The following is a 21,790-nucleotide window of genomic DNA, read 5'->3' as shown; positions in this document are numbered from 1 at the left end:
GTTACATTTAACCATGGATAAAAAAATAACCTCAGAGTATCCTTATATGAAGCTGCATAAACTGAATAAAAGAGAAATATTTAGGTTATTCTACACTCATTCACTTGCATCAAAAAACAAAAATGTATTATATGTAATCATTTACATAATTTATTATATATTATATAATCAATTTATATATATATTGCTTTTAATATTTAATTTATTATTGTATTTAATACTTTAAATATATAATTTTTTTCTGTGTCGAATAAATATATTTTTGCATATGTACACTCATATGTGCCATATACATGCACCCAGTCTGACAAAAAAAAAATATTTACATACCATGAAAACTTGTGGCAAAACAAAAATCAGGTTCTGTTTGCCAGCAACGCATTGCACACAAATGTTAATTTCGGACAGATGGCGGTGGCTAAAGCTCTCCATTCCTGCAATATGGGTTTATGAGCTTTCACATAAACCCGTGCAGTTTTCCCCCCTCTGTCACACTGGTGAAAGGGTGAAATCTCGTCGAGGATGACTTTCAATGCATAACACCCTCCCCCACGCTACACACATTGTTTGAAGAAGGGACCCCATCTGCCCCCTTCTCCGTAAGAGCACCCACACTATTGTTTCTGCAACTAACACAGAAAAACCTTAAGAATTGGCCGGACTAGGCAACATCTGGCATTGAATTCCACATTTATTTATGAGCAACAACATGGCACTACGCAGGTTTAAAAGGAGACGAGGGTATTTGATAATTCAACTGGCAACAAACTGCCTTTTTTGGAATCATTATCAAGTTGTTTTTACAAATAAACAACTACTAATAAACCCAAAGAGGATGCTGAATAACCCCCTAACCAATGTTCAAATCTGCCTCAGAGAGAATAATAAATATGGAATTCTCAAACCATGTTTTAAACAATATCACTCATTGTTGGATATTAAATGAAATGCCATTAAAATTCATTGTCAATCCATAACTTATCTTTATAAATCGTTTTTATTTTATACACAATATTTTGATATGTGAGATTGATCTTTCCCCAGTTCGTAGCATTAAACATCACAACAGCAAGGCCAAAATCCACGATATGAAACAAAAGACATAAACAAGAGTCTCCATCTTGTGGATGAATTATGGAAGCAGTCGAAGAGACTGAGAAGAACTGCTTCTTTTTGTTACCTGACAAAAATTACAATTGCAAAAAAGCTGCAGAAATTACAAACACAATAACTTTAAATACACATCTAACAGTTGATCTTTATATAAATATTTTTATTCAGTCCTCAAAGCTCTTTATGAACTACAATACAACTGCACTGTTAAAATATATGCTTTAGTTAAAACTTAAAAAAAGAAAAGTGTTGGAATTAATAATAAAAAAATATTAATAGCTTAAAGTTGCAATGTTGCTGTCCTCTTGTGGCAAAACGTTAGTCACATTTAATCTTTCAAGTGACATAGCCACCAGAGGACAACAGTCTCACAACATTTCTTTGTTGTGTTTTCTTCATTCCCTTCTTTTTATGATGGTCAAACTAATTTTGATTGCAATGAAGATAATGTAAATAGATTTGCAAATAGATTTGTCGTAATAGATTTAGTTTAGTTGTGCAGTTGCATTTTGGTCACATTTGTCACATTGTCCCAAGCCCCAATTCAATTCTGACCATTGCCCAGGAGAAGGCTATACTCCGCCTATGGAAACATCTATCTCACAGTGAGGACTAGTAAATCTGGTGCACAGGTGCAGTCCATGAGGATGAGATGCACTGTAGTATTCAAAGCAGCTGTTGACCACACAAGAAACTCACTTCTACTTGATATTGAGCCCAACTTTGTACAGGGACTCAGTTTTCCATTTCCATTCATCAAATGCCTGTGAAAGTTGTTCAGTTCAAGTTGTTTATGTGAAAACATATTTATGTTGGAAATAAAAGCAGCTGAATGCGAGATAACTTTTCTTATCTTTCTATAAACTATTATTGCTGTACGTGGTTCATCAGAAAGACAGTCCTAGTTTTTATAAACAGCTTGGTTTAATGATTTAAGAATCTGCTACAGATATCGTGTTGTTAATGTTACATCGGAATAGACTTCAACCTCGTTTCCTTTGGTGTACTGAAATAAGATTGAGACTTCAGACTTAAGTGGCACACGCCTATTACTGTTCCCACACAATGTCCAAAGTTAAAATAAGTTATACTTTCAGAGCAGTCTGAAATGTTATTGGGAAAAGCCATCACCAAATTAACTAGGACTGTAATCATGACAACAACATACTAATATGGCACAAACAAAAAAATACCATGCTAACATAACACAACATAATGACCATAATGGCACAAATTAGAGTCCCAGAGGAGCTTATTTAAAGCTTCAAGCCTATAATAAGGCAAAAAAAAAAAAAAAAAAGAATCCAGAAAGTGAGATTGCAAACTGAAATTTGGTCCCACACTAGCTAATCTCTACTGAGTGACCAAATTAATTATGATTAATTAATTAAATTTAAATTTCTGTAATCCAGTTGTTTTATTTTAACTTAGACGGTTATTGCTAGAAAACTGCAAAATCAAGGCAAAACCTATGTAAGATTAACAGAAAATAAAACAGATCAGATTAAATTCTCTTTGACCATCTTAAAGTCAAGTTGATATCTAACATTATATTAAGGTTAAGAGCCTCATTCGTGCTGATAGTTTGTGTGATACAATTTCAACATGATGGAGACATTCTTATTTGTAAATAGTTATTATAGTTTTCAGTGTAGCTGCTTGGAGTGATTATGAGCATGTTTAGTCGTGCTAATATCTGTGTGTTATTTGAAGGAAAAAAACACAACTGTTGAAAACTAAAATAAGAATTCGTTTAAGTTCTTCAGTTCATGCTATGTACCTTATTCGTAAAAAAGTAACCTGGAGTAACAGGTCAATACCATGGTTGTATCAAAATATCTCTACCACATATCTCCCACTGAAGCTCCAGAAAGGAGGGTTTTCCCCAGATATGGCAACCTCGACAGAAAGGCACGCGATTTCTCTGGATTTCCTGTTTCCGGAATTCTGCACGGGCTGACTGGCTGTCGGCGAATGAAATAAACAAAGATCTACAAATCAGACTCCAACACCTCCTCCCCTCGTCTGCAAACATGGACAGTGGTGCGTATGTGTAAATATTGTCTCTCGCAGCTCGTAGGCGCAGGTGAGGGCTCCCCGCTTCACAAATGTTGATGTGAATGGAGTAGCATTGTGTATTTAACTAGCCCAAGCTGTTTACTACTACTACAGCTGAAAGAGACCAAGCAAAGGTGTGAAGTCGACTTTTAATAACTCTTGATCACTTATGCTCGAGTTAAATGAAACGAGTGACGCTTTGAATGGGATCAAATAAGTGTTTACGTGTAATTATTTGAAATGGCGAGGTATGTTGTGTGAAAGATGAGCTGAACACCGGTAAAGAAACAATGAAAGCAGTCCAAGTCATTTCAGGCAGAATCTGACAGTGTCTTTGTGTCTTCAACTTTTGTGTGTCCCACTGACAAAAAGAAAGTCATACTTGTTGGTGTTTCTCAATATTCATGATTATGCAGTGCATCAGTGAAAGTTTAAATGTAGTTTCACTCTGCCACTGTCCATCCTGGTCTGTAAATTGAGAGCTCTTGTTTTGTGTTTGTTGCTCAGGTCTGAGTCTGGAGAAAGCATCAGCTTTTGTCAAGCGATTCCACTCAGAGACACGATATCTACTCGCCCAGAACGTCTCGACTTGCATTGATCCTTTAGAGGTGTGTCTGCACCGGCAGACGGTCCAAGACACAGTACACGTCTTCCAGCACAGCATTCCCACAGAGGGCAAACCTGTCACCAACCAGAAAAACTCAGGTACCTCCACTGGAAAAGTGCATCACCAAAGTCTGTGAAAAGGGTAAAAACAGGAACCTTTGTCAAGTAAAAAAAAAAAGTACAGTTTAAAGTACTGACCTCACTGTCTGTGCTTGTCTTTTTTTTCCATCAGGGAGATGTTGGATCTTTTCATGCCTCAATGTCATGCGTCTTCCATTCATGAAGAAGTTTAACATTGAAGAATTTGAATTCAGTCAGTCTTATCTATTTTTCTGGGACAAGGTAAGCCAGCATTATCACTCGTTCTGGTTTGCTTTTGCTAAAACAACAGACTCTTGATTGTTTCATCTGAGAATCAATAGTAGTGATTTGTACCAAGCCCTAAGGTTGTAATTCTGCTGTATTGTTTTTGCTGTCTATCGTTTAGTCTTATTGTGTTAATGGTAAAAGTGCACTAAATCCTCTTTTTGTGTGAGATGCATTGTGTTCCCTGGATGTTTGTGGCTCGCTGTGTCCACTCTTTGCCCCTTCACCTTGTTGCAACACATCCCTTGATCATGTGTATTTCTGTTTTTGGCTCAGGTGGAGAGATGCTATTACTTTCTGCATGCCTGTGTGGAGACAGCCCAGCGGAAGGAGTCAGTAGATGGCAGATTGGTTCAGTTCCTGCTATCAAATCCGACCAATGATGGCGGACAGTGGGATATGCTTGTTAACCTTATTGGTCAGTTAAGCTCTGTTGCATTGAATTAAACTCAATGGGGAAGTATTTATTTTTCAATTAAAAATTGAATTTGCATCTTTACACTTCAGAATAAAAAAGTAATTATATGAATTAAAATTAAGCATTCAAGTTGCATTTAAACTCCTCATGTTTTTCAGAAAAATATGGCGTTGTTCCTAAGAAGTGCTTCCCCGAGTCTCACAGCTCTGAGGCATCCCGTAGAATGAATGATATCCTCAATCACAAGGTCAGTTCGGAGTTATGCTCAAAAAGCAACAATCAGTCTGCAGCCCCATGCATCCCTTCAAGCTTTCATGTTGACATTTACCGAACGAGGATTTAGTGGCTGCGTATGAGCTGGTGGCCCATCACAGAAACGCTCTTTGAGTCATCGGATGAGCAAAGGATGATGTCACTAAGGTCACTTCCCTTGACTTTTAGATAAATGAGGAAGATGGCAGTTTCTGCCCACATGACATTTAATGAAGAGCTAAAACAAATATGAGATTTTGTGCCAGATTATATCATCTTATTTCAGTTATATTTAAATTCAGTTATTTGCCAAGGTAAAATTACACTTTTTTTTTTTTTTCATGTAATACTTCTATTTTAGTTTTTTCTCTTTAATTTCAACTACCCAAAACAATTTTTTTTTTTGTTATCAATAGACTTTTTATTATTTTACTTTTATTAAATTTTAAGGTCAGAGTCATCTTCGAAAATTAGATACAGTGGTCTTTAAGATGTGTTATATCTAAGGAATTTTATAATTAGACACATTATTGAGTATTATCTATTTTTATTTATTTAATTAGTATTGTGACTTGTAATCTGCATTTGTTTTTTTGTGTTGCAGTTGAGGGAATATTGTTTAAGGCTGAGGAACATGGTGGACAGGGAAGCCACTAAAACTGAGCTGTCTGACACTGTAGACACCATGACTGAGGAGGTGAGTTTGTTTTTTGGAGCTTAACTGCCCTCTGTTTTATGACAATGGGATAGTTCGGCCTAAAAAAAACACACAATTATAATAATATTTTACTCACCCTAATGTCATGACAAACCTGCACATTTGCAGGTCAATTGCATAATTAACAACATATTGATTTGATTTTCAATAATAATTATTTTGCATTAGAAATTGGATTCTTTTTTATTATTCTACATAAAATATAACACCAGATGAGTTTGGAATGACATGAGGATGACTAAAAAAATATAATCACATTTATTGGATAAAGGGGTGCGTTTCCCAAAAGCATCATTAGCTAACTATGCTCGAAAGTGCAATTAAATTGAATTATGCTAAAATACCATAGTTGCTTTTGGGAAAGGCACCCCAGAATGGTAACAGAATGGTGCTATTCTCATTGGCCTGTTGAAGGCACTGTTTGACTGCTTATCAAATCAACACTAGAGGTTGCCAGACAATATTGCAAGGTTATCTTTCACAGGCTTGGCTGCGAACCCTTGCATATTTTATGTAAGCAGAGAGAACTGTAAAATTGAGGACTCGGCTCACTTTTTATAATTATGGGATTTGCAACTGTTTGTTCCTTATCAGCAGTAGCCAGCTCTGAAAACCTCCCTGACATATCAGCTTTCAGAAACATAAAAGCTTTTTAGACACATTTGCATAATCAACAAACAGAAAGGCAGCATGATCAGTTTCATAATTCAATCCATAAAAAGGTTAAAGTCATTTTTTTAATATAAAAATCAGAATAGTGTAAGATTTTTTTTAAACGGGTATATAGTGAAAAATACAAAGTAAAAGTAAAAAAAGCCCTTTTTCTTAAAATACACATTCAATTGGGTGCAATAATCTATTTAAGCAATTTGAAATATTTAAAATTAAATACAGATGTTATTATACTGTTATTATTATATATTATAATGTAAATAAACAATAATCTATAAATATTAAATAGTCTCAGGAGCCTTTTGTATGTCATACTGTAAGTGATTTAATGACGCAAGTACTGACATCTTGTAAATATCATAAGTGATTGATCTGACATCAATAATTGATCAATAGACATCAATTATTAAACTCCATTTAAACTGAGCAATAACATTGTCTACCAGCTATGAGCCAAATTGAACACGTTCAAAGTGTGTCCAGGTTTAGTCAGTACCTACTATGTGTAATATATCTTTTATATTTTTGCATGCATTTTTATGCGTGTGAGCGTAGGAGAGAGAAAGAGTGAGTTAGACAGAGAGAAAGAGCGATCGCCTGCAGGCCTTGATGACAGAATGTTCCACAAACATGATTGTTATCGCCCGGTGCCTGTCGTTGAGTGGTAAAGGCAATCTCACTGGCATTATTACTATACCTCCACCATCTGCAGAGGGACATGAGCTTGGAGATAGAGTTAATATCTCACCAGTTTGGGCCATTTTCTTGTTTTTGACATGATGTTTTTTGTCCACCTAGTGGTGGTTTGTTTTCTGTAGCACTTGGGTAGTTGGTAGTTGTTGGGAAGTGGGCTTGTATATTTAATAGGGACATTGTTAGATGTCGCTTTTATCCAATATCAAAATGATGGTGTGTTATGGTGGATGAGATCAAATGCTGGAAAGTCATATTATTTGTGTAGCTGAGACTTGAGAAACAAGTCAAGTCAGAACTTGTATGAGAGTCAAAATCAGTTTGTATCTTTCCTCTTTTTAATCTTTCGTTTCCATTCATAATCACACTAGTAGATCAAGGGTGACTTTGTTTAACTGGACTTACTGATGTGTTGGCACTGCCAATATAATGAAGCTGCAGACTTGGAGCCTGAGCCTGCTGCATCTACAGTCCCGCAATCTTAGCCTCCTCGTAAAATACGCACAAATTTGTCGATTTGTCTAAACCCCTGTGCCGGTTAGGTTTAGGGGCGGGGTTGGGTGTAGGTCATTCGTACCAATTCATGTGAATTGTGCAACTCGTAAAATACGTACGATTTGGCAAAAATAGTTTGAATTTTTACAAGTGTGGTCATATGAATTTGAACGAATTAGCCACCTCCTAAAATATGTATGAATTGTTGTGAGATTGGGTGCAAGGGGTCTGAAAATGCTGGACTCTGTGTGTGGGACTGTAGATGCAGCAGGCTCCGAGACTAATCGGCACTGCTGGTCTGGACAATGTCACACTTTACAATACCAGGACTGTATCTGACAGACTTTTGTGCTGCAGAACATGCCTTAAAGTGGCTCAAACAAACATGTAGAGCAATCACTTTACAAAACCTTCAGAGTTTATCCATTAAAAAAAAAAATTAGTTTGTTTATAGAACACTTTCCAGCCATGCGTATAATTTCAGTTTATCTTACCTTTAGTTGTATAGCTTAATGCAATCATAGATTTCCATATTTGCATGAATACTTAAAATGCTTCCTTAAAAAAAAAAAAAAAAAAAAAAAATATATATATATATATATATATATATATATATATATATATATATATATATATATATATATATATATATATATATATATATATATATATATATACATACACCCATGTAATATGTAATAATTTTATTTTTTTTAAAGGAAGTATTTTAAGTTTTTAACATGGTCCTTCATTTCAACATGGTCCTTCAGAATTCACTTTGAATATGCTAATTTGGTGATTGATAAACATTTCTTATTATCAATACTGAAGACAGTTGTTCTGCTAAATATTTTTGTAAATACCGAGATGCATCTTTTTTTAAGGATTTGTTTTTTAATCTAAGTTCATTATTTATTACAAATATTATTTTTAAGATGATAAATGTCTTTTCTGTCATATTTGATGAATTGAATGCATCCTTTCTGAATAAAGTACTTTTCAGAGATCAAAAAAACTTAGTACATCAAACATCAAAAGCTCAAAGGAGTATGTTGATATAACGGCTTTATTCACAGATTCAACTCAACATGATTGTGTTATATAAACATTCTGTTCATCTGTCATATCTTAGTGTTTGTTTGCACATTCTAGAAGACATTGTGTATGTAGGATAAAGGAATTTGCAGTTTTGTTGTTTTTCTTTGGTTGAGGTCTGTTTCGTCACTGTGTTGTGGTTGTGGATAATTCTCTGCAAAGACGTACTTAAATTCTTGTTGTACTTTGTTTGCCTGAAAGGGCCAAATGTGATTCGTATTTACACGAAAAGTTCAAGTTAATTGATCAAATGTTTTTGTCATCTCTTCACAGCCTTTTAATGGGTCCTCCAGTCATGCGCTAAATTATATTTTTTCGCTTGCGTTGTGTAATTTTTGCCATGTAAAGAAAACAAAAAGGCCAATTATCGACACGCCACCCTTTGCTGAACTTCATTCTGTTTACTTCCTTGCAAAGCTGTGCTTGAGAAGCAGATGCAAATGAAAAAGATAAGATCAGCACTGTGGTCTCAGTACCAGAGTCTGGCATCCGTATAGAAAAGTGATGTTTATGATGAAGATCTTGTGACCTTCCCACAGGCAGCTGAATAATGCAATGTTGCATCTTCATAAATCCAGCCATTTGCATGGCTGATTGTTTGCACATGGATTACTTTGACGTGAGCCAGCCATCTAGAGTGTGGCTTTCCTTGTCAACAAACCCCTATTTGCCATATTCATACCTGGAGCACCTTGTGCCCACACACTGGAGCAGGTGCTTTTGATCCATGATAAACCAGTATCCAGTGGCATTAGATAAGTCTGACCATGAGTGACCTGAACCTTTCCCATGCCAGTTCCACTCCATAAACTTTTTTTTGTTTTAGTTTTAATATTGTTTTTATTTTTATTTGACGTACTGTAAACTCGACTCGTCGTCGCTTTGTCTCACGCACAAGGAGAGAGAGTTGATGCGCTACATTTAAACAATATTCTTTGTTGTATTTTCCTGTAAAAATAACGGCGTTCCTGTGGAATTCTTAAGCGTTTAAGAACTGCCAGGTTTTCCTGTAGTGGGCGGAACTAATGCGCAAACGGCAATCTCATTGGTTGGTTCTCCCCTATTATCGTCACGTTTTTGATTTCAGCAAATCAGTTCAAGCAAACTCACAAAACCTGATTAATATTCATGAATCCAGCAGCTCATTAATCCTTAGTAATCCTTATTGCATTTTATAGATCTTATTAGTAGAATTTGTATAATTAATATCTTATCAGTATTTTTGTTAGTTTATTAAACACCACCAACAGTCCAGTTAAAATATTCTGTTAAAATTAATAATTGTGCATTTAAACATGGTTATCAAGTTTTTCTAATCACTAAAGTTATATTATTAAATAATACTTGCTTATTATAATGCTTGACTAACTGATGTTAAGAGTGTACTTTCAGATATTTAAAAAAAACTGTTCCATTTTACAAACCATATATATATATATATATATATATATACATATATATATATATATATACATATATATATATATATATATATATATATATATATATATATATATATATACATATATATATATATATATATATATATACATATATATATATATATATATATATATATATATATACATATATATATATATATATATATATATATATATATATATATATATATATATATATATATATATATATATATATATATATATATATATATATATATATATATTTGTGTATGTATGTATGTGTGTATCAGTCAGGTGAGTAAACAAATAAATGTACTAGCCAATGGCGATTCAATTGCCAATGTGTCTGTCAAGGGTTGCATCCATACACCTTGCTCTTGTTGAGTTGCTGTGACTCACAGATCCTGCATTATCCAAAGTCAAAGCATGACGGAATGGCCAGAGGAGATGAGATTTAGTGCTTTTGGACAAGACATTGTGTTTTTCTTAAGCAAAAGGTTTGCATTGTGCTGTGGCATGCTGATGTTCCTGGCCTGTGAGCCAGCTGCTCATCCCTGGTTGTGCCTCTCGACTCTTCCTGCTGCCCTGTGGCCACCCAGCCCCAGACAGGTGTTTCAATATTGACTCGCTGACTCCGTACTGACGTCAGTGAGCTTCGGCTATTGTTTTGCACGAGCGGCACTTTTCAACCGGCCCCCCCAAAAAAGGAGAAAACGGTCGCCCATGTTGTTTGGAAGGTCCTGCAAGTTTATCTAACTTGCCAAGGAGGAAAGAGGATGTGAGAGCGTGCGACGCAGAGGCTGTTTGTGCGGTTGGAGCATGTGTGTCCAGAGCCGGGTCAACATGGAGGAAAGAGGGCGCCACTGGTATTTACTCTCCCTCTGGGAAGACTGGATAGAGAAAACAAACTTTAATGCTTAATGGTTTTCTTTTTGGAATAGGGCTAGAATAGGGTGAAAGAGAAGATTGGTTACTTGGCTCTTCTGAAATCTATCATCTACAGAGTAAATTAAATGGTCAAATCTGTCATATATTTCCCCTTAGTTTCATCTGTGGAACAAAAATTTTATTTTGCAAATGAAAGTGACTTATTTATACTGTGAAACTCTGAAAAGGATGAAAAGGCACCATTAGAAATAGCCATTATGAATTTACTGAAGTTGTATGATAACTTTGTGATTAAAGACCAAAAGGTTTGGTTTTATGTTCTGTAAAGGCATTATCCATTTTATTTGTTTTGGTCTGTTCATCAAAAAAAAAAAAAAAAAAAAAAAAAAAGTTAATTTTATGGGAAATTAAGTGGGGAAAAATCTATTAAAATGTTTCTCTATACCATCTCAGAAATTTAAGCCATAATTCTCACATTTTTCTATTCAAATTTCATGAGCTCAAATGTCTTGGGTGTTTTGAATTTAGTATTTTCACTTCACTTTCATGCAGTTTTTTGTTTGTTTGTTTTATTTATTTATATCCTTTTTGCAGCTTGACTGTATAAATCACCATTCACTTTTGATGGAATAAAGAAGCTTTAACATTCTGCAATATCTCTCCTTTTTTGAAACAACATAAGGGGGAGTAAATACATTTTTATTAGTCAGTGAAAAAAGCTTGAGGAGCCATAAATATGATTTTTTTTTCTTTTTTTTGTGTTGACTTTTCTGTGAAGTCCAGACAAATGAAATCTCATATAGTGTAAATAAAGACAACCAGAATTCTCTGTAAAAGTCTGTTTGTGTGGTGCATGTCTTTGTTGATCCACTTATTTTTATATGCCAAAAGAAAAAAGACAGACACCTCTTATCTGTGCAGTTCCTTGCCTTCCTGCCTGTGAATTTAGATTGACCAAGAAGTACATATTATCAAGATCAAGTTAATCTTTGCTACAAGAAATCTGTGTTCAGATGTATAAAGCTCAGGCCGCGGTCAGGAGAGGGCAGGAAATTCTTGGGTTTGGAGTAACAAAGGCTAAGTTCTGAGAACTAGAAACAGTTGGAGTTCAGAATAAAGTGTACCAGAGTCAAACATTGGACGCCTCACACAATGTTTGTGTTCTTAGTGCTCATCTCAGCTACATCCCGTCAAAGCCAGAGCTTTCTCGAATGTGGTTTGTTTGTTTAACCAGGTCTTATTTAAGATATCACACTCATATGTCATTCATCTTCAGAGTTTAAACATAATGCCAGCCTTCAATCAACCATTTTGTAATTTTGAATGCTTAATAGGTGCCATAAAACTTGAGAGTTTCCCCTATGTACACTACTGTTAAAAAGTTTGGTGTCAATATGATATTTTTATTTCATTTCATTTAATGTCTTCAGGTGTTTCGAGTGGCCAGTGTTTGTCTGGGCAGTCCTCCAGACACCATCTGTTGGGAATACCGGGACAAGGACAAGAACTTCCACCGCATGGGCCCTTTAACTCCACTGGAGTTTTACACAAAGCACGTCAAGCCCCTCTATAATCTCCAGGACAAGGTAGGAGCAGCATAGGCTATGTCAGCTTTAGTATTATATGCCTTCAGTCTACTGTAGTCCTCACTCACAGGTTGTGTAATTTCTATGCAGATCTGCCTCGTTAACGACCCTCGGCCCCAAAACCCTTATGGAAATCTGTACACTGTGGAGTTTCTGGGAAACATGGTGGGTGGCCGCAGAACACTTTACAACAACCAGTCCATCGAGCTGCTCAAGAAAGCTGCTGCAGATTCCATCAAGAGTGGAGAGGTAAAATCATTTGGGTTCGAAGGGTTGCCATTTTAATAAGGCTGGTTTAGGGTCATGTGATCATCTTTGCAAAAGTTTAGTGATACTGAGGTATTTTTTCGTGGGACTACTTTTCTTAATACTAGTATGCTTTAAATTGATTTCAAAAAAAGACAGAAAATAGAGTTATTTTAAACTAGTAATAATATTTTCTACTGTACTTTTGAGCAAATGCAACTAAGCGTAAGAAACTTGACTGTTTGATTTCCAGATATTTAATCAGTATGAGACTTAATGACCCTTTTTACACCACTAAATTATACAATTATAAACTATTAACATATTTGTGTCACTTTCTGAGGATTACATGGCTATGTGTATTGATTTGGCATGCAAACATAAATTGTTCAGTACATTGCATTCTGTCTGGAATTTGAAAGTCTTGGTGTACATGTTGTGTAAAATGGTGGTTGTTGTAACCGACCCACAGAAAGTGGATTAATTGGTGTCTTTCTTGCATTAGGCGGTGTGGTTCGGCTGTGACGTAGGCAAACATTTCCACAGCAAACTGGGCATCAATGATATGAATGTGTGAGTATTGCTTCTTCTGCCAGTTAAAAGGTAAGGCTTTTCTCAATGTGTTTTTGACACTAAGGATTCTCTGTATTTTTGTAGGTTTAACCATGACCTGGTGTTCGGCATCTCAGTGAAAAACTTGTCTAAGGCGGAAAGGTTGATCTATGGAGATTCCATGATGACCCATGCCATGAATCTGACTGCTGTTACTGACAAGGTATTGAGAGAACATCACGCTTAAAAAACATTGTCAGATATGCTTGGTTGGATAGTAGAAGTTGAGCTAGTTATTTAAAGAGCACTATATCGCACAGGTCATGACCCTGAATGCTCATTAAACTGCTCTTACTGCTCTGACCTCAAGTTTTTTCCTCCCTCTGCAGACATCCGGCCTGTTTAATTACAAGCAGTTTTTGAGGTTACTGTCTAATTTCCCTCACAACTCATCATATGCATTTCCAGAGTTCATTGTTGTCTTCTCTGGTACCCAGTGGGCAATACCAATGCTCTTTAAAGCAAAGGGCTTCTTCGCCCTGTTTTATTAATCAGTAAAACATAGCTTAGGTTTAAAAAGCAGCTAGACATCACATGGAAAATACAAAAAAATAATACTTAAAATACCAAATTAATATTTCTGTTCAGCAAGGATTCATTAAATTAATCAAAAGTTCAAGGTTCAAGTTTATTGTATGCCTAAGGGGCAATTTTTTATGCAGCATAAAATCTGTAAACAACACACAACCATCATACTAAAAACAATCCATAAATAATACCAACAACACTCTCGCAGGTTTAAGAGTCTAACAGCAGTAGGAATAAAAGAAAATCCATACCGGTTACTCTTAAGTTTAGGCATACTATAACGTAACCCAGAAGGAAGCATTTTAAACTCATGAAACAGTGGATGAGTATGATCTTACAAGAAGAGTTTTGGCTTTCTGTAAGACAAACCGCTCAAAATGATCTGAGAACCCAGTCTGCTTAAAACCAATAATCTTACTTCCTTGGTTAACAATGCCATTCAATGAGATCCGATACTTTACATTTAGATTACCATACCAACAACACAGAGAGACAAAGTACAGATTCAATATAAGATCTGAAATACATGGTCATGAGAGTCCTGCTAATATTAAAAGTAGAAAGCCTCCGAAGACAGTGCAACCGTTGCTGGCCTTTTTTGCATAGTGCTTCGGCATGAAAATCAAAACTCAGTTTGTTGTCAATAATAAGCCCAAGATACTTATAAGTACTAGCCCAATCCACTGTTTGACCTTTAACTATAGTTGGCTAGGCTGATGATGAATGACTGGATCTAAAGTCAATAGCCATATCTCTTGTCTTCTTTATATTCACACGCAAAAAGGAACTATCACACTATTATTCTATCACACGTTATAAAATCGTTCACTACTAGACCATGGCAGTTCTCATCCTTCCTCAGGAGACTGACAATAAAAAATTTCAACGAACCTGTCTGTGTGTTTACTTACACAATTATCAGTGTACAAAATGTAAACCAAGGGTGGGAGAACACATCCCTGTGGAGAACCTGTAGACGTTATAAGGGCATCTGAAAATGTGCTATTTACTCTCACCCTCTGCCTTCTGTCACCTTAGAAAATCTAATAACCACCCCAATATCTTATAATCTAATTTAAACTCTGAAATTAATTTCTTTGTTAAAACATGGGGCTGAATAGAAGTCTAACATTGGTTTTGGTCCATCCCTGACCAATTTCTCAAAGCCAAATGTCAAGGCGACAGGTCTAAAATCATTTAGACTCTTAGGATAACTTGTCTTCCCTACAGGCACAATTATAGCTTCTTTCCAAAGCTTAGGTATTTTTTGCAGATGGATTTACTTTTGGAATATGTTACAAAATACAGGGCCCAACTGATCTGCACATGTCTTTAATAAACGTCCCCCTATCTTATCTAGTCCAGAGACTTTCCCCACCTTGCTCTTTTTGTATAATATAATCCTGATTAAAAAATGTACACTCCATATTACACATCGTCTCATTCCGAAGAACATTCCTTACACTACTGAAATCCTCCACATCAAATATAGTATAAAAATTATTCAAATCTTGAGCCAACTTTATATCAGACTGATAACCAACAAATTGCATGGGAGTATTACTTTTACTCTTAGACCCTGTTATAGTGTGCATACTCTCCCAGGCAGAGCCGAGTCTATTCTGTCTAAGAACTTCCTCTACTTTGTCTTCGAAATTATTTTTGGCCTTCCTATTTTCATACTTTATTTGTTTTTGCAAATCATGATTCCTTTCCAAATCACCTGCATGAAATGCCTTATTCCTTTCATAAGTAACTTTATAGAGTTAGTAATCCATGGCTTTGTGTTAGCAAATGTTCGAACTGTTTTTTGAGGAATTAACATATCCTCACAAAAATGTATATAACTGCTTACAACATCTGTTTATTCATCAATATCAGAACAAGAGTTTTCAAAAGCCTCCCAGTTTGTGGAATCAAAACATCCTTGTAAATCTAAGGTTGAGTCTGCAGTCCATTTCCTAATAAGTTTGTTTTCCACTTTATACTTTTTTAAAACAGGAATTAAAACCACAGTACTATGAACAGACATACCCAATGGTGGGTTACTAACTGACTTGTATGCACCCCTGACAGAACCATAGCATAGATCTAGAGTTTTGTTAAATCGTGTTGCACAGGTAACATATTGTTGAAAGGTCCTTAAAGTATGTTTCAACGAGCAGTGATTAAAGGTAAAATTTGTAAGATATTTGCAGTAAAATATCCAAAAACCACTAGGCTAGTGTTATATATTTTGTCCAGCTGATTACTAACAATATCTCTAATGTTTTCAACTACTTGTAAATCATGAGAAAATTCCCATTCTAAACAGTGACACGGGGCAATGCAGTCACCTGTCAATGACATTAGTTATACTTTGTTACCGCATTTACTGACGTAGAAACAACATGACAACAATGTCGTGGACTAATGCGGAAGCAGTTCCTTGTTTACTTCTTCTTGCACGTTTTATGGTGAATTGTGTTACTTATTTATGGAACATAATTACTGTTTACCGTCTGCCACCGATCTCACTTATGTTTTACTCGACAGGTGAGTTGTTTTGATTCATATCTTTACAGAAAACGTATGCTATTATATCGATCAATAAAATTTGTATTATGGGGCATACACGGCAAACGCAGGGCATCGTGTCTGATCCATAGTCTGATCGCGTCTTTGCATCCAATGTCTTGTGTGCAGAGCGTTTCTCTTACTACTGAACTGCACCACCTTTTATTTATATATAAGCAAACACCGCCTCCTTGACTTTTACCTGTAATCAATAAATCACGATCAGTTCGCAGAGGAGTCCCAAAGCCGTTGATGGTTAAAGCAGAGTCACTATCCTGAGGTTTCAGCCAAGTCTCTGTAAAGGCCAAAATGCACGCCTCTCTATAAGCATGTTGAACATGAACAGTGGCTTGCAGTTCATCAATTTTGTTCCTTAAAGACTGGGCATTTGCCATTATGATAGTCGGCAAGGGAGTCCTTCCAAGGTGCTGCTTCCTCAATCTTAACCTCACGCCGCCCTTCTTTCCTCTCTTCCGCAATTTCCATGTTTTAAATCCATCATTGTTCATGGTAACATCTTTCATAAAGCCACCATCGTTCACAAGATGTTGTGATCTTATTAGATCCACTGGCTATCGAACAAAATAAGGCCGATACCACTGAAGCAGAAATTCACGGCTATACTGGAGCCTTGTGGTAGATCTCACAGGTGTTATTTGAAGACATGAGACAAGCAGTAAAATCCACTTTAGGTTATTACCAGCAACTCCATCTTCCCTTGCCGCAAAATGATAGCTCATCAATTTACGTGTATAATTGCAACTTCAACTACCAAACAAACATTAAAACACAAAGCCGCATCCTCGCGCCACCAAAGTGACAGTTAATACATTTACAACATAATACAAATGTTCTAAATGCTATAAACTTATATTTCAAACCTTCACCTTTCTTTTGATCTTTCTATTCATTAAAGAATTCAGAAAACATTGTTTCCACAAACATATTAAGCAGCACTTATAAAAATAAATGTTTCTTTAGCAGAAAATCGGCATACAGACTGAAAATTAAGCTTTGCCATCACAGGAATAAATCACATTTTAAATGTATTTAAATATATTCAAATAGAAAAGTTATTTTAAATTATTATTTTAAATTATATTTTTGATCAAATAAATGCAGCTTGGCGAGCAAAGGAGGCGCCTTTCAAAAACATAAAATCTTACCAACCCTGAACATTTGAACAGTATATCAAGCTTTGTGAACTTAAAACCTTTCGGTTATGAGTCCACATCTCTATCCCCTACCTACACTGTTGTCTTGTGTATGGAACAGACTTTCACTCTCTGTTGCATCACTTCTGTCTCTTGACCACAGAATGTAAAGGAGGGACGGTATGAGAAGTGGCGAGTGGAGAACTCGTGGGGAGACGACCGTGGGAATAAAGGTGAGGGGTTACCATCTGTTTGCTGCTTATATATGCTTCCTAATTTACAGGTATTTGCAGTAGGATTACCTCTTGAGGCTCCTTAGTCCACTCTTCAATGACTTAATTAAACTTATTTCTGAGAGCACCAGGAGTCGGATATTTGATTTAGCATAGGGTCTCTGTTGGGCCTCTCTGGATTTAGAGGTTTAGAGCGTGCTTTGTGTGTTATTCAGGCCGGACACATCTGTAGACCCGCTCACAGCCGGACCTCATGTCCATACCCAATGTCTTATTTAAAACAGATGCTACATTTAGGGGCTGTTTAATTAGCTTTGTTTGCCCGGAGAAAGAGAAAACTGCTGTTTTCTTTCTGCTTCCATAGACATGAATTCCTCAGAAGATTATTGAGGGATTTTGGCCTGCTCGTTTTTCATAGAAAATGATTCCTTGCAGATTGCTTCATCTGTGCATTTAGGAAGTTCAAAGTTTGCCTTAAAGGTGAATCGTGCCATTTTTTTTCTCCATGTTAAAATACTTTCTTTTGTTCGTTTAATGAGAAGCGAAGGTATTCATAGGTCAGTTTCCTCAAAAGGTGTAAATGCTGTGGTTCTGTGGTGTTTCTAAGGCAAGCATTGCTATTTCTGTTGCACATATACTAACGTCAGTAAATTTTGCATAAAGCGCTGCTTTAATTTAATTTAGAGAGAGATGTGCAGATGCAACAAGCAGGTAACTGACACACAACTGTCATCTCCCTCTCGATAATTAATTGAAATACATGCTATAATTTATTTAAATAAATGTGGTCTTATCGCACTATTTCATCTCTTTGTCTTATTTGAAGCTGGCAGAAGGCTGGTGCTAACTATTTGTCGAAAAAAAACTGTAATTTTCACCCATTCTGTCAAATATGGCACTACAAAGAGCAATACTTTAAAAATTTTAACTTGTCTATAACTTGGCAAGTGACCATGGAATTAGCGGGATAATCAAATCCTAGCCATGCCGTCGGGTGGTTCTGCCTCCAGGTCCTGCATTAAAATCCTTTATTGCACAGCTAGCCGTTGATTATCCCTTAAATATTTGACACAGTAAGCAACTGCCCTATAAATGCCCTAGCAACCACTAAAAACACCTTAGCAATGACCAGAACACTCTACCAATGCCAACTCCAACATCACACTAATAGTGCAGTAGTTAGATGCTTCACCTTTAACACACTTATTTTAGTAGAAACATCTGCAAGTGTTGTAAAAATATCAGCCTTACTGCGCACGGTGAATTAATGAATGATGGATCGCATCTTATCACAGCAATTTATAAATTCCAAACATCACAGCTGCAGACAAATCAGGACTTTTTGTGGTTTTCCAGCAACATTGTTTGACAGCTAGACGAGGAGAGGAATTAGAAAAATGTGTTGTTGAGGTCGAAGGGGTTAAGGGCTCTCAAATTGTTCATAACAGTTGTTTCCCCTGAAGATTAGACGGTAATGTGATATACTCAGGGGGACCGGATAAACGTTCTGGAGGAATACAGGCTTCAGGCATGTAAGATGGCTTGTAAGATTGATTATTCCTGCCTCTTTCTGCATATTGTGGCCCAAACAAGAGGTTGAAAAGGGGTAATTGTGTAACCGATTTTGACAGATTATTTATAATGCGGTCAACGGCTCACTGGAGGCCCTGAAGCTGGTAGATTTTATGGATGATGAATAGAGGGATAAATATTCTCTCAGATATGTTGTGCCCCCCTGGAATGGACGATTTTTTTTACAAAGACTGTCAGCTGCCCAAATAAACGTGATGTTTTATAGCAAAAATCTGTTTGTTTTTCAGATTCAGAACTGTTTGTCTCTGAGCCTTCTCCCAGTCTCATTAAAAGTCTGTTCTCATCCAAGAATTATGCCCCATTTGTACACACTTAGACTACGTAGAAAAATCACACTTTGATAACCCCAAGCATTGTGCTGACGTGCTAATGCACAGAAATCCAACCTGGAAATCCAAGCTCTACTGCTCCATTTGTTCTCAGGATGTTCTGCTCTGTTTCACTTGGCACTTCTCTTCTGTTCGATGGCCCGGTTTGATTCGTATTAGTCAACCGGTCATGGCCCAGGAGTAAACATTGTGTGAAACAAACCTTATCATCATCTACTTCCTGCTTTTAACAGGGCAAAACATTCCTGATGTCAAGTTTTGTACTTTCTTGAGGTGATTAAGAGAGGGACAGGCTTTAACGCGGGCCACTGTTTGACACCATTGGTTCGTGACACACCCTGAAAGAAAAATATTGTTCAAATGTGTGTTTTTGCTTGTTTTAAAATCAGACTTTTTCAGTTTTGAGAAGTTAGACAGGTGATCTAGACGAGGTGTGGCTCGTTCCCTCCATGCGAACAATGGAGAAAGTGCGGTGCTAATAGGATTTCATTTGACATCAGATTTGGCAGCGTTAAACACCATTTGCTGTTGAAGTTTTACTCACAAGCCTAATCGGATTTCAGCGTGTGATGAAAAACCCTGTCTCACGAGGCAGGCACTAAATCGGACATCTCTCAGGCCTGGATGGTATATAGCGTCATATAGTGCTTGATTACACATTTAATTAGCGGATTGTGCTCTGTTCAAACCTAGTGAGCTAAGCTGAAGTTTCTCATAAGAGTTTCTGCTGCAGCAGATTAAATGGTGTTCTACTCCTCTTTCCCGCTATCTTTCTTTTGCACATCTCTCATTTTACCCGTTTATCTCTGTCTGTTGTCTGTGCCTCATGTCTGCCTCTTCCCGCAGGATATCTGATCATGACAGACGAGTGGTTTTCTGAGTATGTGTACGAGGTGGTGGTGGATAAGAATTTCCTCTCTCCTGAAGTGCTGGACGTCATGCAGCAGGACCCCATCGTCCTCCCGGCCTGGGACCCCATGGGAGCCCTGGCATAACCATGGGAGCTGAAGGAACTGGTCTCAGCCCAGTCTCATTGACTCTGCCTCCAACTGTTTTTACCCTAGTACAATCGCTCACAAAAAGCCTACTCTAGATATTAAAAAAAAAAAAAGAATAAAAGGTTTTTATTTTTATTTATTTTTATCACTGTAGTCTGAGTGTTGAATCATTTCAATGCATCATTTGTTTAAAATAGCATTTCTGATTTAATCAGCGTTATATGATTTGAATTCTGGCATCTTTGAGATGTATACACTGGCATTCAAAAGTTTGGGGTCAGGTTCTTTTTTTTCTTTTTTTTTGTGGTTTTATTCCGCATGGATGCATAAAATTGATAAAGTTAAACTTGCATGGCAAAAAAAGTTTCTGGAAGAATAGTATCATAGTTTTTTACAGAAAGCAGCACAACTGTTCTCAACATTGATAATAAGAAATGTTTCTTGAGCACCAAGTCTGCACATGAGAATGATTTCTGAAGGATCATGTGACACTGAAGAATGGAGTAATGATGCTAAAAACTCAGCTTAGCCTTCACAGGAATAAATGATATTTTTCAAATATATTGAAATAGAAAAAAAGTGATGTTGCATTGGAATAATCTCTCAACATTAATGTTTTTACTGTAATTTTGATCAAATAGTTGCAGCCTTGGTGAGCATATGATACTTTTATAAGCTTTTTCTTTATTTTTATTTTTTATCTTACCTACCCCAAACTTTTAAACAGTAGTGTAGATATTTTTTAATTGCCATCATTTAAGAAAGATCCTTTATTTATGTTTTGTAGTACATAAACCAACAATTAGTGGGTCAATTTCATTACAACAGCATCCTAAATGCAGCGGTCACCACCAACAGGATTATTTCAGATCCCATTGGAAGGCTCCCAACACAACATATGCTAAATCATGGCTTGAGATCTGTGACGTTATCTGGTGGAGTTCAGAACGTGCCTGATGTTGCGTCTGCACCTCCTTAAGTATTCCGTTTTAAAGCTATCTTATCTCTGCTGATCTTTATTTTAGTCTGAGTATAAGATCAGCCAGTTTTAAGGGGCATAAAAGATCGATTTGTAATTAAACTTGAACAAATTGAGTTGAGTCAGCTTGATCTGTGTTAAATCTAATTAAAAGGAGTTAATTCCCATTAATTACACA

At 36.3% G+C, this 21,790-nt stretch overlaps 1 protein-coding gene across 4 annotated transcripts; it reads left to right on the top strand.

Moving 5' to 3' along the window:
- The first annotated feature begins 2,888 nt into the window (after nt 1-2,888).
- On the top strand, nt 2,889-21,728 carry LOC113058535 (bleomycin hydrolase-like). 4 transcript variants are annotated; one of them, XM_026226511.1, is made up of 12 exons: nt 2,896-3,199; nt 3,679-3,876; nt 4,010-4,119; nt 4,420-4,561; nt 4,720-4,808; nt 5,418-5,510; nt 12,229-12,384; nt 12,475-12,633; nt 13,136-13,203; nt 13,288-13,405; nt 17,644-17,713; nt 20,482-21,728. In XM_026226511.1, the coding sequence occupies exons 1-12, from the start codon at nt 3,163-3,165 to the stop codon at nt 20,628-20,630; spliced, it is 1,389 nt and encodes a 462-aa protein (XP_026082296.1). In that variant the 5' UTR covers nt 2,896-3,162; the 3' UTR covers nt 20,631-21,728. The 4 variants fall into 4 exon arrangements, with proteins under 4 accessions (XP_026082298.1, XP_026082296.1, XP_026082297.1 ...); XM_026226512.1 differs by having other exon boundaries at nt 2,898-3,156; XM_026226513.1 differs by lacking the exons at nt 17,644-17,713; nt 20,482-21,728 and adding an exon at nt 13,572-16,282 and having other exon boundaries at nt 2,889-3,199.
- The last annotated feature ends 62 nt before the right edge of the window (nt 21,729-21,790 follow it).

Source organism: Carassius auratus, chromosome 40 (genome assembly GCF_003368295.1).
Source record: "Carassius auratus strain Wakin chromosome 40, ASM336829v1, whole genome shotgun sequence".
NCBI classification, from domain to species: Eukaryota; Metazoa; Chordata; class Actinopteri; order Cypriniformes; family Cyprinidae; genus Carassius; species Carassius auratus.
This window is presented reverse-complemented; position numbering and strand designations above follow the sequence as displayed.

What these genes read in the sequence shown, in the direction of transcription:
- LOC113058535 (XM_026226511.1), top strand. Translation starts at nt 3,163, where the DNA reads ATGTGTAAATATTGTCTCTCGCAGCTCGTAGGCGCAG. An exon ending in TATGCTTGTTAACCTTATTG is followed by an intron (nt 4,562 to 4,719) that starts GTCAGTTAAGCT and finishes CATGTTTTTCAG; the next exon opens with AAAAATATGGCGTTGTTCCT. An exon ending in GGCATCAATGATATGAATGT is followed by an intron (nt 13,204 to 13,287) that starts GTGAGTATTGCT and finishes GTATTTTTGTAG; the next exon opens with GTTTAACCATGACCTGGTGT.